The 20,000-nt window shown below is 52.1% G+C and overlaps 1 protein-coding gene across 1 annotated transcript in view; it reads left to right on the top strand.

Annotated features, from left to right (window-relative positions):
- Positions 1-204: 204 nt before the first annotated feature.
- Positions 205-20,000, top strand: part of TNFRSF21 (TNF receptor superfamily member 21) — a gene marked incomplete at both ends in the record, with an annotated part of 31,064 nt that continues 11,268 nt past the window's right edge. The window contains 3 exons of the mRNA XM_079549882.1: positions 205-237; positions 3,761-4,415; positions 6,120-6,617. Of these exons, the coding sequence (XP_079406008.1) occupies positions 205-237; positions 3,761-4,415; positions 6,120-6,617 (1,186 nt within the window). The remainder of the gene's footprint in view (positions 238-3,760; positions 4,416-6,119; positions 6,618-20,000) is intronic.

Here is a 20,000-nt window from a genome sequence, read left to right as displayed (position 1 = left end):
GCCCCCGCCCCGCGCGCAGCCGGCGGCGCCGCAGGCAGGTGGGAGCGCGGCGGGCGGCAGGGCCCCCCGGGCCGGCCATGGGCTCCCGCCGCCGCGGGCAGCCGCCGCCGCCGGCCCCGCGCCGCCCCTCCGCCGCCGTATGAAGGAGAGACGCCTCTGACCGGGCAGCGCCCCGCTCGCTGCGGCGCGGCGGCCCCGGCCACCATGGGGGCTGCCGTGCTGGCCGCCGTCCTCCCGGTGAGTGGTGCCGGCGGGTCGGGACCGGGGTCGGTATTGGGGCTGGGGCTGCGGTTTTCACGGGGCCCGCGCCGTGTCCCTGCGGGGCCGCATCTCCTTCCGTGGCTGCTTTCAGGGATTCAGGGATGCGCCCAGACTCCCGTTTCCTTTATTTAATGCTATCGCTGTTTTATTTTTCGCTTCCCCCCCCACGCGGTGTTATCCGGGGGTTCATCTCCAGGATCGGCGCTTGTAGGCAGAATCCCATCGTGCTGGGGGTCCTGCTGGGGAGGGTCTGCCATCGGCACTGCAGCGGTGCGGCGGGTTGTGTAACCGGCAGCGCGTTGGCTCCCGCAGTAGCGGCTGTGCAGGAATTTAGGGGAGGAAGAGCCCAAAGCCATCCCTTCCCTTCCCCGGGGAACGGCGGCACCGCTTCGGGCGCAGAGCAGAACTCGGCGTGGCCGCGGTGCCCCGCAGGGATGCCGTCCCCATCGCTGGGGCGCTCGGAGCGGCACGGCGTGGGGCGTTGGGCAGCGCCGGGAGCTGCAGTGCTGCAGGAGCGCTGCCCTCCGAGAGCAGCCTGGCTGCTGATGTGGCACGCTGTTACTTTCGCTAACCCCAGGCCGGCAGAAATAAGGTGTTGCTTTTAATGAAGAAACAGTTCTTTGTCGAGACCCTCAGCACGACCAACTTTTTTCAGTCAGTAACGTGCTCCTTTCGGCAGGAGGTGGGGCTCCTCGTGTCTCTGAATTGCCATCAAACTTGGGGCCGTGCTCACTGGCACTGCTTCTTGTTTGATGTGGCTTCCCCTCCTTGCAGAGATGCAGGCTGTGCAGCCAGACCCGTGCCCATGGGCAGTAGTGCTTCAGCTGCTCCAGATCCTCACTCTTTTCCTTCAGAAATGGTTCCCAGTGAGCAGCTGATGATATGATGGCCCTCCACTGCCACTGCACAGCTCAGGCCCAGGGCCCATCCATGGCCTCGGGATGCTGCAGGGATGGGGCAGCCTGCAGCGTCCCATGGGCTCGCACTTGGGTCCGTACAAACTATTGACTTCACGTTGCTCATTGGATTTGTGGGATGCGTGGATGCAGTGTGCAGTCTGATAGCGGTGCTGCGTGACAGTGAGCATTAGGACTGACTCATCCAGCTCCTGGTTGTAAGGTGGGTCGTGCCTGCGTCAGCTGCTGGCTGCTTCCCAGCTGCCTCTCCTGCCTCTCCCATGTGAGTCCTTCAGGTGTTGGGATGGGTTGGGGCAGATGGGCAGCGACGTGGGTGCTGAGGTGTGCAGGTCCTGGGAGCCTTCAGGTTGGGCGTTCGGAGCCTCTTGTGCATGAAGAGCTGCACTGTGGGCTGTGTTACTCTGTGCTCTTTCTCTGGTACTGGAATATTGGACAGAGTCTGGTGGTAAGTAGGGCTTCCTCCTTTATCCTGGTGCTCCTGCCTCCGAAGCTGCACGCATCATCCCCAGGAGCAGTCAATGAGGATGGTGGTTGTGGCCAGCAGACATCCTCCTGCTGTACATGTCCTCCTCAGAGCCACAAGCAGTGCCAGCCTCCAGATCTCAGCAGCAGTTACTTTTAGGGAGCAGAAGCACCGATCTGGCAGCACAGCTGCACAGTTGCTCGGTGCTGCTGAGCCTTCCCTGCTGTGATGATGCTGTGGTTAGGTGTGGAGATGCCTGCGCCCCAAAGCTGCCGGCCCAGCACGGGGTGATGGCATGGGCTCGTGCCCCCGCACAGGGCAGCAGCAAGCCCTGCGAGCTGGATCCTGTTGCATCTGGTTTGCTAATTCGGCGTTGCGTCAGGGAGCTCAGGGTGGCAGGTTTCTGTAGTGCTTTGTGCAATCGCATCTTGGGGAGGCGGGGGGAGGCATGGTGTGAGCCGGCAGTGCCTGCCACAGCAGCCTCGCTCTTTGTTTTAATTTGACGTGCCGTAATTGGCCTGGCCACCGCAGGCTCCTTGTCAGTTCCTGCAGGCCTGTCTGCTGCCGCCTCTGTGATTGCTGCTTCAGGAAAATAACAGACCTGAGGTGTTTTGCACGGCCATACATTATTTAGCGGGTGGGACAGAACGGCGCTGCCGGACGGTGTGTTTTCCAGGAAGGGAGAGACTGCACCAAAAATGACGCGGTGCAGCTCTGCTGTGATGTGTTCTGCAGAGTCATGTTGGTGGAGGCTCTTGTTTAATGTATTCTTGCTGGCTGATAGCCCAGGGTATGTAGCGGAGCAAAAGCAAGGTCCTGTGCAGCACAGCAAGGTGATTTATGTCCGTGGCTGTTCCGCTGAAAAGCAGTAGGGTCTGTGGTCTGCATGCCTGCAGGGTAAGAAATCACCTTTGGAAATCCAAGGTAATGTTCCTCCTTCCCTCTGAGCTCAGCCTGCTGCTGCTTAGAAATGCATCTCCAGCTGCTTTGTGTGCTGAGTGAGGCTGGGGCAGCTGCACTGGAGCTGCCTTTTGTTCTCTGTGTGTCGCTTCTGCGGGCATAGCTGATGCTGTGCCTGCAGTGCAGAGGTCTTCTGGAAGAAGCAGAGGTCCTACCGCGTCCCTCGGGGATGGAGCAGCCTGTTGGTGTCAGCACACAGGGCTGAGGGGATCAAACTGTGAGGCTGGATGTAGTCATTGATGAGCCCAGCTGGCTGCCGTTGGGTGTCTAAAACTTGAGAACTTTTACCTGTATCTGATGCAATGAGGAACTAAGTTACAGCAGAGCCCCTAGGAGAGCTTAAGAATAGTGTCCCTTCTTCCTTTCCTGTTGCAATTAAGGCTGGTTTCAAGTGGTGAGGTCCTGGTACAGGCTGCCCGGGGAAGATGTGGATGCCCATCCCCGGAGGTGCTCCTGGCCAGGCTGGTGGTTCCACCCAGCCTGAGCTACTGCCTGAGCCCACAGCAGGGGATGGAACTGGGTGAGCTTTGAGGTCCCTTCCGACCCAAAACATTCAGTGGTCAAGGTGGAGGCTTGAAGCAGAGCCCTGGAGAACCATGCTGCTCGCACAGAGGTGTGTGGGTTGTGCCAGGGTAGGAGGGCTGAGAAGTCATGTGCCAGCCCAGGTTTCAACCTGTTCTGTGCTATTTAAAAAGGCAGATGTTTGAACAAGTGCTGCTTAATGCTTAGTGGAAAACAGTTTCATGGGTCAGCGCTGCCACCTGCATGGGTGCTGCTTTCTTGGCTCCTGCTGGGACCTCTCAGCCTTGAAATGCAGAGCTGGTCTGAGCGCTCTCAGGGTGGGCTGTATGCTGAGACACAGATAGCGGCGCTCGCTGCCCTGGCAGCCTGCAGTGTAAATGAGGCATAGTCTGAGAAGGGTGGTATCAGATTTAAGGAATTGTAGCTGATTTGTAATGCCCCGGTAGCCATCTCTGTGTCAGGGTGCTGGTGGAGCAGCCAGAACGCACTCCATCAGCCCACCCTGTTGTGGTGCAAGACCTCCTGCAGTCTCCCAGCCCTGGGATATCCCCCGTGGTCCCACACGGGTGCCGAAGGTATTTGGCAGAGGGCTCCGGGCGCGCGCTGCTTTCACCAATGTTTTACATCTGTCTTTCAGCTGCTCGTGTTCCTTGGCACCGCTGACGCTCAGCCCAAGCTGACCTCGGAGCAGAACGCCGTGAGCCTCCCTGCTGGCAAGTACCTCCACCTCGACCGTGCCACCAATCAGGAGCTGATCTGCGACAAATGCCCCGCGGGAACCTACGTGTCCAAGCATTGCACGAAGAGTACCTTAAGAGAGTGCAGCCCTTGTCCGGATGGGACCTTCACTAAGCACGAGAACGGCATAGAGCGATGCCACCCGTGCAGAAAACCCTGCGAACTGCCAATGATTGAGAAAACTCATTGCACTGCCTTGACCGACCGTGAGTGCACTTGCCTGTCGGGTACGTTTCAGATTAACGATACCTGCGTCCCTTACACAGTGTGCCCGGTCGGCTGGGGCGTCCGCAAGAAAGGAACCGAGACAGAAGACGTGAGGTGCAAGCCCTGCCCTCGGGGTACTTTTTCTGATGTGCCTTCTAGTGTGATGAAGTGCAAAACCTACACTGACTGCTTTGGGAAAAACATGGTGGTCGTAAAGCCGGGGACGAAGGAAAGCGACAACGTCTGTGGCTCCCCGGCGTCTCTTCCAAACACATCTTTGACTTCATCGGATGCAGAAGCGGATGGAGAGACCTACGAAGCTCCACCGACCGCTTACCTTCCCAAAGGTAACGTCCCCGATGAAGTTCAGCTGTGTTTTTGCTCACGGGGTTGCATTCCTGCTTCGGTTGTTTTTAGGCTGTCGAAGGGCAACCTGATCCGTAGTGTGGGTGGTGCTTTTGCTTTTTGGCCAGAACGTAGCTGTGCAGTACGTCAGGTTACCATTGCTTGTGTTAAACTACGTTTAATAGTGTTTTCCGTGAGACTCTGCTGATGACTGGACTTCTGGCTGTCCTGCTCTTTGGATTAAAAGGACAGCGTGTTCCCAGCTGCTTTTCCCATGTGTGTGTCGTGCCGGCACAAGCCTTCGTGTTTGTGGCAAATGGGAGCAGAGAGCAAGTGCAGCAGAGAAGCCCCAGCAAGGAGAGGAAAGCTTCTCTCTGTCAGACTGGTTTCCTGCTGGGTTTGTTGCTTTTGTGCCTGTGCTTTCCCTGGTTCCTTTTACCCTGCACTGTGCCACTGTATCGGCTTGAATGGGAACCATTGCCAGAACAGGGCTCTGGGCTGTGCTTATTAACTTCTTTTCTTTAACCACCGAGACTTCCATTATTTACCACTGATGGGACAGACTGACTTGAATTCCACATTCTCTCACTTAGTCAGAAATGACAGCTGGCCGCAGTCTTCATCTTATCTGTGCACAGATAGGTGAGTGCCCAGAGACCCCAGGGTTCATGCTGTTGTGTTCAGCACAGCTGCGGTAGCCATAGCTGACTGTAGAGGTGCTGCAGGACTCTTCTTGAGGTGGTGCTCAGCACATCTTATGGTGCCTGAAACTTTGCATTTTAACAACAAAATGCAACTTTTGATGCCCTTTACACCTGAGGAAGTGTTGACAGTGGTAGGCACCATTACTTCCCGTTTGTTAGGACTCAAAGCTCAGTTTGGTGTCGGTGCGTCACTGGGAGAGGAAGGGAGGGTTCCCTGAACTTTGATATCAACTGTAGACAATTAGATAAAAGTTAGTGGTTTCCCTGTTTGTGTACTGGTCAGAGTGTTTTGAGTAACCGAGTCAGAGACAAAAATCACAGTACAGATGATGACACCCACGCTCTGCCTCAGCTGGGATGAGACATAATTTTTAAAAGCCGAGTTTCCAGAGTAGGCTCTTGTTTTTGCTGCAGCAAGCCTTCTCATCAGACTGGCTGGGATGTGGGAGCTGTTTGTTGGTAAGAAAGCTCAATAAAGGTGGGAAAGAGGCTCTCGGAGTTTGGGTCATTTCTGTCCTTTCAGAAACCTGTTTAGGAGTTGAAGCACTCAAGCCTGTTTGCAGCATGGATATGTTTGTGCTGCTTTAGATTGATTGAGAGATACTATCAGGCTCTGCATTCTTGTTGTTTCTAGCCCAAATACCAGATTTTCCGTGATTAAAGGTAATGTTCATAAGCTAGGAAAGGAAAGCCAGCTCCCTCGAAGCTGCAGATCTTCCAAGAAGTACTGAATTAGGATCAAACACAAAGTGATTAAGAGCATCACTCAGTTTTGTGAGAGAGCTGCCACTGGTGTTAACCAGCAAGGGGCAACTTGATGTTGAACCCGACTCTGTAATGTAGCTGTCTGTTATAGAGCTGAACTTTAATTTCACCTCTTCCCTTTCTCACTGTCTCACTGGGCTTTGGCCTACAGGCCAGTGTCCAAAGAGGGTCTGGGCCAAGCCATGACGCCCCGTCACCCCTAGCGCTGCAGCGCTGACCGCTCCTTTTGTCTTGCAGGTCTGAACTCTTCAGTTTTTGATCTCACCTCCTCTCCGGAGCCGCGTGTGTCCAATGGCACAGCAGAGCCAGTAGCTGACTACAACGACACCTCGGCCAACGGCACGGTTGGTGCCCCTGGGAGCCTCTCCAGCGCGGGCGCCGCTGGCCAGGCACAGAGCTACCGGCACAAGCACAGCAGCCAAGCGGCGGGCAAGCAGCCGGCGCAGGAGATGGCCGGGGGTGAGAAGTCCAGCATCCCCTACAGGCCGCCCCGCAGAGGGCCGCCCAGCGTCCACCAGCACTTCGATATCAATGAACACTTGCCCTGGATGATCGTCCTCTTCCTGCTGCTGGTCCTGGTGGTCATCGTTGTCTGCAGCGTCAGGAAGAGCTCACGGACTCTGAAGAAGGGACCGAGGCAAGATCCCAGTGCCATTGTGGAGAAAGCTATTATGAAAAAATCCACCACCCCCACGCAGAACAGGGAGAAATGGATCTACTACTGCAACGGGCACGGTGAGCGGCAACGGCCTGGGGCTTTAGCAGCAGATCTGGGCAGTAGTGTTCTCTCCTCCTTGTGCGGCGGCAGTTCTCGTGGTGCTTTGGATGGGCCGTTCCATCTCTGCTCCCTGGTTGCTTTTCTGGGATGCTGGACTTCATAGTAAGGGCAAAACGCAGACCCGTGGTTCCTCAGCTGTTTCTTGGCTTCTCCCTATCCCTGTTCTGTTGGCTTCTCTCCTGTTCCAGGAGGAATTAATAACGAAGAAAACAGCACTTGCTCTCTTCAGCTCCTCTCCTGCTTCTACTCTTCATTAGAGGATCTGAAAAGAAGACCTTATTTATTTTTAATTGATCTCACCCTTTCCATTGCTCTTCTGTTTTTCTCCATCCTTATCTTCTTAGTGACTCAGGCATGCATCTGATTATCTTTTGTGCTGTCCCTTTTCCTTCACCACTTCTGTTTCTGGAAGGCTGAGTCATCCCTCTGCCTGTTGGCAGCACCTCAGTCAAAGCTCTAAATCCCAAATGCTGGCATCTTTCCCCAGCCCTTTTTCCTTGCTGGAGTGAGGAGAGTTATCCTTAACAGCCATAGGGCGCAGTTCTGCGTGTTCTGAGATCTTGGAGGTGCTGCTTCCCTCGTGGTTTCTATTCTTTGGCAGATGACTTCCTATGTGCTTTTCAGTGAGATCTGAAGGTGAGCTGCTGTGGTCATAGACAGGGATTCATAAGGGTCAGTGATAAAACAGTGGCATAAACGTGAGCAGCCTGTCTGAGCATCGCGTGCCCGTGCTCTCCCCAGCAGGATGTGTGGTTCTACCTCCTCAAAGCCTTGGTGACAAATTTGTCCCCTTTGTCTTGCAGAGACGGATTAAGGAGTAACAAACAAACGTCCCTCCACAGTTAACCTTTAGGAAGGCACTTTCAGCAAGGGACCCCAGCAAAGAACAGATTGGAAAATAAAGATTTAAAGGTTTAAGAGATCAGTGCTTGATGGAAGTCATCCTTGAGTGCTTAAGTACAAAGCAAAGAAGGCTTTGAGTAGGGCGTCTTGTTATGTTCTCTGTTCTCCTTCCTGCTGATTAACAGAGCTACACTTTGTTTGCCTTCATTAATGCATTTATAGAACCAGTAAGGTCTTGCTGGAATTAGCTGTGTGCCTTCTCTTGTGTTTGTGCTTTTTATTGGTTTCCTTTTAACTCTTGAATTCTTGAGGAGCTGTTTCTTGAGCTTATAAGCAGTTCCTTTTGCAATAAGTTTTAACAACTTTTTTTTCCTGTAAGATCTGCGCTCCTTTGTCCCTGAAGTCAGTAGTGCCTGAAGTGTGGTCCCTGGGGCTATGGTAAGTGATCCACAGCAGGGTTATGGAACCTTTTTAAGCACCTTTATTTGTGTGTGCTTCGGAAATACCGAGCTTCATTGCTTCAGCCACGGTTCATTGGCCAGGAGGTGCTGGCTGTTACTAAGCAGAATTGTTTCTTCTTTCATTTCCTTTCATTTTCCTTTTCTTTCTTCTCCCATTACCCTCATTACCAGCTCCCTGGGTTGGTTGGATATCTCCTTCCTTTTCTTGGAGCAGTGAATACTGTCCCCTCAAAGCAGAGATTGGATCTGTACAGCTCAGGGAATGATGGTGTTTTGGATGCCTTCTGACACGCCTGTACTACAGCTGGTCTTTGTGCAGCAGCGCTGGAGCTGCCTTTGGGCAGGGCTCATTTGTTCACTGAGGATGATTCAGGTTAAAGAAGCCATGCAGATAAGACAGGCTGATATGTGGTGAGTAACCAGACCGTGTAAGACTGCTCAGATATAACCACACCTCCTAGATTCTGCGTCCTTTGGAGGACAGTGGAATTCCTGGGTCATCCTTCCCAAAGCACATCGCCTCTCTCATCCTTTAACAGCTGAATTCAGCTAATGCATCAAATCCATCGTGTGTTCGCAAAGCTTTCTCCCTGTCTTGGGCAATAAGCTGATGTAAGTGCAGAAGCAGTGCTCAGTTAATGAGCTGGCCCAGTATCTGATGGAGCCCCTGCAGTCTGGAGGCCAATTCCCCGTTGCTCAGAGGCTCTGGTCAGGCAGTTGGGCACAGCCCTCCCAGCAGTTCTGGCCAGTCATGCTGGTGCCTGCTTGCCCAGCTGGCTTCGTGACCTGCTCCCACCACAGAATGTCCTCAGCTGAACTTGTTGCTGCAAAGGCAAAATGAGCACAAACCAATTAATGCTTTGTCTTGCTTTAAGGGCAGCTCTGATGTTGCCTAAATCACACTGTTTAGCTGGGACAGCCTCGCTCGTTAGTTCTTATTTGGCGGTGTTGCTCTGTTGTATCAAGCACGTAAATTGTTCTTCTCCACAGTGATATAGAAATCCCTCTTTGGATTTTGTGTTGACGTGTCTGGCTCTTAAGACCCTGTTTACTTGAAATGAGAGAAAACGTAGTAAAACAGCAGAACTGACTTTTATTTTCCGAGCAGCTGACCATGCTGCAGAGCTGAAGCATCTTGGCTTTGCTTTCTGCTGCTCCAGCAGTGCTTATCCCCAAACTGTGCTTTGTGGCTGTATCCTGAGGCAGCGTTTTGAATGAGGATATAGCCCAGAACTAACTTCAGACTCTTGCAGAGAGGAGATCTTTGCCCCGCCGTGCTGCTGGTGCCAATTGCTCTGCGGTGGGAAGCCAGCACAAAGCCTCTGTGCGTCTCTCAAATTGTTAGCCTGGTTTGTGGTCACACTGAGGTTGTATGGGGCAGCTGATTAGGCTTTAAATCATCTCTGTGGGCTGAGAATGAAGCCCTGGGCTCTGGTGCTGACAGGTTATGGGCATTTGCATGACCTCTCCACCAATACATGAGTTGGGTCGATAGAGTCATAAAAACACCCAAATTCATAGAGACCCTCTAGGATCCCCGAGTCCCACTCCTGGCTGCGCAGCACCACCCACAGCCTACGTTGGAGAGCCCCCTTTTCCCTAACCCCAGCCGACCCTCCCCTGCCACAGCTCCGTGTTGTCCCTCAGGCCTTGTCACAGCCTTGTCACTGTCACAGAGAGCAGAGCTCTGTGCTGCCCCTCCGTGCCCTGGGAGGGGCTCTGTGGGCTGCCATGAGGCCTCCCTTCAGCCTCCACGGCTTGTTCCCATAGGCTGTGCCAACAAGATGTCAGGGCAATTGCGCACAGTTTCCCCTCTGCTTCCTCCTAGTTGACCATCTCCTCCCTCTTAATCCTTTCAGTAAACAGCTTTAACCTTTGAAAGGGAAGAGCTGCTCTGATGCAGGTGCCGGGCCTGGCACAGAGGAGCCATGCTGACGGAAGTGCCCCACTGCATCCTCAGACGGGCATCGCAGCGATGGGTGGCCAGCAGGGCTCACCTCGTGGGCTTTGCCCTCTTTGGAAGGTCTGGGGCAGTCGATTCCTGTAAGCTGGGGCTCCGTGGTGAGGGCAGTGCTGCTGGAGCAGACCCATCACGCTGGGGGTGGGCTCCTTCCCCACACAGGAGTAGCCCAGGGCTGGTATGTGATCAGTACTTCTTTAGGTAGTTGTTGTAAGGGTCTTTCTGCGATAATGTAACTTGCCACGTGCAGGAACTACGGCATGTAAAAATACATATTTCTGCCCATCTACTGTTCTGGACTGTACTGCTCTGACAGAGCTCAGGTAAATGGGCCCAAAGCCCTGTGTGTTCCTGGGGCACTCGATACCCAGTAGCTGCAGCAGCTGTGATGCACTTGTGACCCAGCAGTTGCTGCGGCGGGGCATTTTGCTCGTGCTCATCCTCATGAGCTGGTGTCTGCCCCACGCTCCCTCTGGCCGCAGCACATGCCTTAAGTAACAAACTAAAATTAGCAGCGGTGCGGGAGGCCGGTGTTAAAACGGGACCCGTGTCCTCAGTGTGGACGTGTTCCAGCTAAGGCTGTGAATGACACTGATTCTCACTGGATTAAATGGTTCAGAGGTCTGAGTCTTCCCAGACCTCTAGTTTGTGATGACTAACGGCCTGAGCTAGCACAGCCGGCCTGCCTCCATGTCTATCCCCAGGGTGGGGGCTCTTCTTGGTGGTCCCAGAATCCCCAGGTCTCATCTGCACAGGATCTTGAAGCTGGAGCAGCACCAATGGTGCAGCCTTGCTGGGAGGAGTTGGATCTCACTGCTTCATCTCACCCTGCCGGTGGGACCTGGAATGGTAGGGGCAGCTTGGCCAAGATTTGTGAAGAAAGTAGTGGTTAATTGTTAGCGTGGAGCCTAAACTGTGTACAGGGAAGTGGTTTTAACCTTGTGTGACTCCTTTCTTTGAGAGCAGCCTATGTACTGGAAATACTGTTCTTCCAATCTCTTTCTTCATCAGCTTCCAAAGGGGAGGAATTGAACAATGAGAGTCTTTGTAATAAGAAAGGAGAACTGAAGCTGTAATTCTTGGCAACATCACATTTTGCATCAGTCTATGCTAAAGAAGATAGCAAGATAGCAATGAAGATAGGGTTGAAATAGTTTTTCAGTGGTTGTCTTTGATTGTCACCTATGGAGTATTAGTGGGTGAGTAGTAAGGAATGAAATGGGTTGTTCAGGAAGTTCTCTTTTGGTATAAAACCTTATGCATGTAGAGCAAGGTGCCTGAAATGATGTGCTGAGAGACAAGAAGAGGATTTAGTCTTTCAGCTTCTGAAATCACCGAAAAATGCATCTTGGCATTTCCTGCCAGGCCAGAGCTTTCATATTTTTTTTTTCGTTATAGTCTGGTAGATGCACATCATTGCAGTGGGCGGTGAGAGAAAAGCCAGGAAGCCTCTACTTAAATAATCAAGAGAAATGAGCTGGTCTGCAATGCTGTTTGCAGCAGGGAAGGAGGCTTGACTGCAGATAGAAGAGAGCTTGCCAGAAGTGGCTTTGGATGGAAATCCCATCTGGAAGCAGAGTGGGGAGCTGAGAAGCGATGGTGAACAGAAGCAGTGTGTTGGGATCTGGGGGTCTTGGTTGCTCAGCTGCCAGCCTGCAGTGCTGGGATCTTCTGGGTGGTGATTTTTTGGGGTATGATCCTTGCCTTGCAGCTCGGTAGCTGTAACACAGAGCTAGGCTAGAGCTTGTTCTGCTCCAAAGCACAGGCTTTCCAGGCTTGGGTGGTTGAGGAGCCTCACTAAAAAGCCCCATGGCCTATGCTGCAGCTCCTAAGCATCCCCATGTGAATATGATAATCGGAATTGGGTGGTGTTTTTTTAAGAGCACGTTGACTAAAAAAGCCTTCCTGCAGCCTTGATCTGTACAGATTCACCGCTAAAATGGTAAGCAAGCGTATGGAAACAACTCAGCAATGGGTGTTCTTCCATAAGCCTGCTTTTTCTCACCCTTCAACTGCTGTTCTTGCTAAAAGGGTAAGCCCAGCTGCAGGAGTGGCACAAGCATAAGCACAAACCTATGAGGTGGCTTCTTGCAGCTCAGTGCCACTTCAGGCCCCTTCCTTAATGCTTGTGTAGGTAAATGAGCTAAAAGCCACTTGGTGGATTGGTTTCGCAGTTATTTTCCCTTTGATCAGCTCCTGACTACATGTCTGCAGAGCATGGGGAAGAGAGATGGGCATACAAGTTGAATTGGGCTCCAACTGTGGTGACCTGAAGGATCGTGGGCAGGGTAGAGCAGCATCTCCCAAGGGCAGATGTGCCTGTTGCTGCTGCTGACATAATTTATTAATTGTGACTGTGCCTGGGGTGAAGGAGCTCTGTGCCTGTGTGCAAGCCCTAATACGACTTTGGCAGGCAAGGCATGAGATGAGGAATTAATGTTTGTCTGTCTGCCAAAACGGAGAGGCAAAAGGGTGTTTTAAAGCTGTCTTTCCACTGGGATCTGCAGATTATTAATCTGCAGATATCTATCTGGTCCTCAGATGTCAGCCTGTCCTCTTGCTCAGGATGAGGCCCACAGAGGGAGCTTATCGATAAGGCAGGGTTGTGCCCTGAGGAGTGCAGGTGCTGTGAATACTGCTGTGCTCCTTGCCTGGGATGCATGGAGCCCTGCACGGCGCTGTGCCCAGGTGGGATGTTCCATTTCAGAGTGGAACGAGGAAGCCCTTTACCTCCAGCTGCTTTCTGCAGTGCAGAGCTCTGCTCTGGGAGGTCTGGGATGGTATATGTTGAGTTTGAAGCGCTGTGTTCCTCAGACTGCTTGGTCTTCAACTTTGCTCAGGTTTGCCTCAAAATTGACCTTTCGGGACCTGACAGGGCTTTGTGGTGAAAGGGATCTCTGGAAAACACAAATGAGAGAGACAGACAGCGCTGTTCTGCTTAGAGAGAAGGAAACCTAATCATGGGTGGGTTTATTACATCTTGAGTCTCCCTGCATTAGCAGGCTGGAGGCTGGTGCTCCATCGCTTGTAATGCGGGCTGCTACACCAGCCATCTGTTTGCAGTGTGTGCAGGGCTGCCCTGGGAAGATGGTACATTTAATCTGAAATCTGCTCCAAAAAAACCCCAACAACCTCTGCCATCACCAAAAAAAAAAAAAAAAAAGAAAGAAAAATCAACCCAGGAATTTAATTGGGAATATAAGGAATTTGTGCCTGCCTGTTAGGCAGGGCTGAGCACTGATGGTTTGGTAGCTTGGCTTCTCTTGCAGAAAAACATGCTGAGAAGGTTTATTTGTGGAAAATCCTGCGCCAGCTTCTGCAGCGGGAAGGCTGTGATTTCTCACCTCTGTAAGTCTGTAGCACATAACTCCTGAAATAACGAGGCGGGCTTTCCCTTCTTGCCAAGTCTTCCTTGGAGGGGAAAAAAACAATCTGGAGGTGAATTTAATCCCCAGGCTGGTATCTGTGTGTGTCTGGATATTTATACGACCCTGGCCACAGCAGTGTGCTTGCTAAGGGTTTACCAGCCTGTCTGAGGGGAGTTATAATGAGGATTAACTCTGCAAAAGCTGTTTACAATCTAATAATGACATAGAATGCTTACTCTGACCGCTCTCTTTTAAACCAAAGGAAGAGCAGCTGTTCCCAGGCAGGTTGCTCTGCAGCATCCTGGGCAAGTGGTCGAGCAGAGAAGGGTGGGTTTACCGTGCAGATGGGTGGCTCGTGTAGGTCTGAGGGAGGAGGTGCAGACCAAGCGTGGAGCTGCTGCTGCAGAGCTGATCTCCACACAGCCTGCAGCTGTGGTGCAGGAGCTGCTGCAGCTCGTACCTCGTGCTGTCCTTGTCCCTGGCTCTGAAACGTCACACGTGGCTGATGGAGCCTTTCCTCACTGCTTCGGTGCAGTTACTGCCCCGAGAGCGCGTGGGAAGTGTTTGTCAGCAGTCCGCTTCCTGCCCTGGAAGGTTATTATGTGTGTTTGGTTTTTGTGTTTGGGGAAGAAAAAAAAAAAAGCAGTTTGTGGTTTATTGCCCAAACGGTGCTTTCTGAGGATGTGAATCAGTGGCTGCTGGGAGGATCTGACAGCAGCGATGCCCTCCATGGAAAGGACTAGCAATTGCTCATGAGCATTCTTAACTGTGTCCTTTATTCCTCTCTGCACAGTGCTCTTGTGCACTTGTGTATGTTTTCTAACCTCACTCGGAGACCTGGAATATATTTGTGGTGAGGGGATTTCCAGCATCTCCCCTTCTATTTGGGAAGGCGGTGAAATTTTCTCATTTTGGGAAAGTATTTACATCGGGGTTTGGGCTTTGTAAGCCCTGGTTTGGTTGAGCTGCGGACAGCTGGGGTTTGGGTGTGCTGCACCCTGGCTCTGCTGTACATGTAGGCTCTCAGTGTATTTTGGGAGGTATGAACAGGCTGCTGGGGCTGTGTTCAGTGTGAGTCAGTAAGATATTGGAGGAGGTGGGTGGGATGAGCACAGGCACAGTCGGGTTAGTGGTGATATGAAGCTTGGCTGAATGTAGGGGAGGGTTGGGCTGCATTGCCGTGGTTTGCCTGCCTGCCTGTGTGCTCAGCTGTGCCCTCCGCCTCTGTTACTCAGTGCTCTGGGTTTGTGCAGATGTTCAAATCTATCCAGCCCGAAGCAGGGTTTGTCACTCCGTGTGCCGCCCTGTGCTCAGAAACGGGCAGCTGGAGAAGGTGGTGAGATGGCCGCCTTTCCTACACATAGCTGAGACCCGGCAGCAGCAAGCTGCCAGAGGGGAGGAGATGATCTGTAAGGGCTGTCATGGGACTGGGTTATGTTGATTATCAAGTAATTATCTGCTCGTTGGGTGCATACGGTAATTAATATTGCCCTCTTCCAGCACACCTATGCCACGAGGATGGCGCTGGGAGCTCGGCTTAAACCAGGGCTGGGCTGGTGGGGGCCTGTGGGGCGGCCGAGAGCCCTTGGGCCAGCGGGCCCAGAGCAGAGCAGGCTGAGGGGAGGCCTGATGGCGGCTGAGCTCCGCTCTGCAACAGCGAGGGGCTGAGGGACGGCGCCGAACTGTGACAGGGGAGGGCTGGGGCTGAGGGCAAGGCTGGCTCAACAATTCTGGAAATCTCATGCGTGCTACAGGCCATGGAAGATCTCCTCAGCTTCCCTCGTTTCCACTTAAGCTGATGTGTTAACCCCTTTCTCCTTCATCATTAGTGGGACAGGAGGAGAATGACTTTGGCATGCTGTACAGACTTGAGCAACAGATTTCCCCTTGGAGGCAGCAACTTCTCAGCAGACACTGCTCTGAAGAATACCAAATGACACTTGCCTTGAGCTCTGAAACTGAAAATAATGATGGTTTTTTGTTTGCGAGAGGGTGGGAAGAGGAAGGGACGGATGTTTCTCTGTGGTTAGGTTGTGGTTAGGCTTTTCCATATGCTGCCAGGTGCTTGGGTGTAGCCTTCTGGCAGGGCAGCCCTGCTTGAGTTTGTTGAGTAATATCAAAGAACAACAGTAGAGAAATGGCCTGCTGACCCTGAGCAGCACTGGCCTAAAGGATCACAGGGGAACGCAGTTCACAGAATCACAGAATGGCCCGAGCTGGAAGGGACCTCAAGGATCACGAAGCTCCAACCCCCCTGTGCCATGCAGGGCCACCATCCTCCCCATTTCACAGCAGCCCAGGCTGCCCAGGGCCCCATCCAACCTGGCCTCCAACACCTCCAGGGATGGATGGGGCATCACAGCCTCTCTGGGCAGCTGTTCCAGCACCTCACCACTCTCACAGCACACAACTTCCCCCTGACATCCAACCTCCAGCTGCCCTCCCTCAACTCCATACCATTTCCCCTTGTCCTGCTGCCATCTCCCCTTTCCAAGAGCTGACTCCCCTCCTGTCTGCAGGCTCCCTTTAGGTACTGCAGGCTGCACTGAGGTCACCCCGCAGCTTCTCTTCTCCATGCTGAACAAGCCCAGCTCCCTCAGCCTGTCTTTGTAGTGGAGGTGCTGCAGATCATCTTTGTGGCTCCTCTGGACCCTCTCCAACAGCTCTCTGTCTTTAAGTTTGTTTCCAGCCTGCATATAGCTTAGCTATATGAGATGAGGGAAACTTATCCAAAACAAGAGAGTTATGAAAGCATGGAGAAGTCCTATGTGCTTGTGTGATGACCATCTTGGTGACTTTCATAAACAGATCGTGCTAAGCCAAACCCTGTGTGTTGTGGTGAGGCAGGAGATGGAAACGCGTGGGGAATGATGTTGTGTCTCATACAGAATAAGCAAGTGGAAGTCAGCTTGTGTGGGCGAAACAGAATTACAGGAAAGGTTGGGTGAAGGTGAGCTGGAGGCAGGATATGGAGTTCCACTGCAGTGTGCTTCTGCTTTCCATGGAGGCCTTCCCTCCAGCTTGGTGTCTTTGGAGGTGAGCTGGACACGTTTTCAGTGCTGCTGCTCACCTATGCTGCTCTGCAGGTGTCTGGCCATCCTTTGGGAGCAAGGCTGTCTCCAGCTGCTCTCTGTGAAGCAGGCTGCAGATGTGTCTGGGTCTGCCTGGTTGTGCCCATCTAACCCAGCATGCGTGTACACTCTGGGACATTGTGCTTACCTGCATGCTTATTGACCTTGGTCTTGTGCTCTGTCCTGTTGCTCTGGAGCTTCATGACCAGCCCTGGGAGCTGATCAGCAGGATCCTGGTGAAGTCTGAGCCATATCTAAGAGGCACTGCATGGTATCACTGTCAGTAACTGACAACCAGTTTCCTAGCAAACAACTTCAACTCTGAATTTAAACACAAAACTTTGACCTAGGTAGAAATTCAGGGATGATGATCACCTTAAAAAATTAGGTGCTTCCATGCTGTGGCCCACCACGCTTGCCTAAGTGCCCAGGATGTACCTGGGCATCCTCTATTGCTCAGATGCCACATCACATCAGTTCTGCTGGATGCAGCCTCATAGCAGCTGGGAAGATTTCACAGCAAGGGCTGCTCTTTAATTTCAGTTTCTTTTGAGGTGAGCCAAGCTGCTTAATAAATGGTTCCACAGGTGGAATCCTTGCAGGATTAGTAGCAGGGTGGTGGGTGCTCTCCCAGGCTGCTCCCATTCCCTGTCTAGGAGCCATGGTTGTAGGAGGAGATGGGCAGGACTGCCTCTAAGCCCCCTGTGATGTGACCACAGAGCAGGCTGTAGCTTCAGCTGTGGGCCACAGCTCTTGTTGGACTGTTCTCTGTTAGTTGCAAGCTCAGAAGAGCTTCAGCATCATGCTGATGTGGCTGTGAGCACCCTTTGCATAGGAAGAACAAAACAGGTGGCTTCAAGCAGTATCCCTTCCAAGCTCAACTGTTTTAGTTGGAATTACTGGGCCCTGAAGGGCTTCTAGTGTTGTCTCCAGTCTCAACCGACAGGAGAAGGTCCAGGGGTGAGGCTGGGGTTTTTCAATCCTTGCTCCCTATGGGAAGTCCCATGTGCTGGGGACAGGAGAGGGCAGGTTTCACAGCACTGCAACAGGAAACGTGCTGCTCTCCCATGGGCACCGTCCTGCCCCGTGGTGCACTCCAGCCCTGTCGGTGCTCCGTGGGGTAACTTCATGAGGGCTCTAGAAATATGAAAATAGTATGTCTGTAAGCTTATTATCAGCATTAATTTTAGCTTTGAAGAAGTGAATTAAGTTACTGTAAATGGCTCGAGGAGTAATACTTGGCAGTGTGCAGCGGCAGCTTGTCATGTAATGGTTTTAATCTTATTTTTCAGGGCAAGGGACGTAAATGGTTCTCCATGAGACTCAAGCCAAATCTGTGCTCGTCTGTCTTCCATATCTCTTAAGGGTTCTGTTTGCACAATATTGTAGTGGATATAGTGAACATGTGGGGCTTAGATTCATTTAATAGTTACAAGAAAATGAGTTGAAGGTTCTTACAATATTAAGGTAGAAATTTCCAAATTCGTTTTTAATGGAACATTTGTTCTCTGAAGATTATTACACACCATTAAGTTCTCTGCTCTGCAGCACGTTCTGGTGCCCTGGGATATTTCTGCCAGAAGATACAAACATGTTTGTGGGGCCGCTTTACTGAATTGTGAGATCCAGTACCCCAGAGTCGGAAATGTCAGTGGAGGTGTCATAAATCCTGGCTGGGGATGTCAGGGCACAGCGTCACGTCGCTGTGTAAAACCGGTGCGGATCAGGCTTTGACTGGCTGCCAATGCAGCAGCTATAAACAGGGGGATGGATCAGCAGTGAGTGTGCAGGTGGAAGCAGGGAGCGTAGGGGGCTTTTCCCTCTTTGTGGGCTCATGGTGCTGCCAGGGGCTGTAAACAGCAATGATGTTCTGTTGAGCAGCTTGCTGCACAGACCCTCCTCTGGATAGGGCAGCGCTGGCCCTGCTCGTTCCTCCTAGCATTCCTGTTTGTCTCCTGGTGCACAAGTTTTTCAGGGCTTTTCCTACTTCTTATTCCAGTTAAATCTTTGGATTTGGGTTCTTTTCTTCAGACTCAGGTGGTTTTATTGTGCTGCTTCCAAACAGCAGCCTGTAATGCCTAAAGGCACTTGGTTGGTTACTGGTGTGATGTGGGGTGCGTGCAGCTCCTGCTCCCAACTGACAGCTTGTGTGCCTTCCAAGGGCAAGGAGTGGGTGACTTTGAGGCACAGGCAGGTGACCTGTGCTGACGTGATGGCTGGGGCTTTGTATGAGTAAATGGGAGAGGCAGCAAGACCAGACCGAATGCCTGCTGCCAGCTGCATGCTGACATTTTATGGGCAGGAACATATTTCTTTTTATGTGCCTCAGATAATTAGCCCCATCATAAAGCGTAATAGCGTGTTGGCAGCCTTTTTTGTTCCTTTATGATGGGGAATATTGCTTTTGCCCTGGGTTTATTCTGAATAACAAAGAAGGTTTTCCCCCCAACCTTTTTTTCGTTTTTTTCTTACTATTTTTTTTCTTCCCCTTCCCTCCCAACCTTTAAAACAGAGCCCTGTGGCTGTTGCTTTTGAAACACAGAGCTGGGGGATCCTTGCCTTGCTGCTTGAGTGTAAAGCTGCTTAAGAGGCAGCTCAGCGATGCATATCTTTGCTTTTAAGCCCCTTTGCTGTCATGCTCTAAATGTGGTCGTTAATCTCTGTGTGTTGTTGCTGGAGCAGGAGGGCTCTTGGGGCACACCTGTAACTCCCTGATGTGAACATGTGAGTGCCACACCACTTCCTTGAACGTAGCAGAGATTGCATCGAGTCAACTGCTCTGCCTCGTCCCAGTGGAGGAAATGTGTTAGCAAAACGTTTGCAGCAGCACCCGGAGCCTTAAAACTCTGCCTGAAAGGAGAGATCCTCTGCTCTAGGCTGGAAGGTTGAGGTTTTACGCTACGCAGAAGCCAAACCATCACTTATCTGTGATGGCTGGTGAGATATTGCCTGCTCCTTTCGGCAGTGAGCGGAGTCAAACTCTGCTGGAGAGAGAAGCAGGCTGCAGTCCTCAAGCTGTCCACAGGTCTTGCTCGTATCTGTCGGGGAAGGAGGCTGTTGGGGTTGCATTGGGAGGAGGGCAGGGATGTGCAGAACCCCACGTGTGCTGTGGCGTTTCAGCTGCAGAGCAGTTCCAACAACAGTTCTGGATACTGTGAGCACAGTGGGGTTGTGGGTGCTGGAAAATGCTGTGTGGTTATCTAGCTCTGAAGTGAGAGCTGGTGTCTTTACATAGCAGTACAGATAAGCTTGCTTTAATAGAGAGAAGAGGGAGTTTGGTCATAAGTAACTCTAACAACCTATGGAATTTTTAGCTGAGACCTGATGGGAGATTTGAATTGAACTGCTTTAGATAGAAGTTGCTGAATTTCATACCAGCTGGAAAGACCCTGACTACAGTATTCCTCTGTGAGCAGCTATTTTTGCTGACAGACGTGTCCACAGATGGAAGAAGTAGTGTATGCAACCATGGGGGAATGCTGGCACGTGGGGATACCCAGAGTGTGGTAACTTCTTGGAAAATGCGAGTTTCATCTTGCAGATCCTTCAAGCCTCCCCTTTGTGGGGCTGTTTGAAACAGGGTAGTGTTCAGCTGGATAGAAACAGACTGTATGAGCTCTTATAGAAGAGGTATGGC

Source organism: Tetrao urogallus (assembly GCF_951394365.1).
Source record: "Tetrao urogallus genome assembly, chromosome: 2".
Taxonomy (NCBI): domain Eukaryota; kingdom Metazoa; phylum Chordata; class Aves; order Galliformes; family Phasianidae; genus Tetrao; species Tetrao urogallus.
Note: the sequence above shows the minus strand (reverse complement) of the source record. Positions and strands in the feature narration are given on the sequence as shown.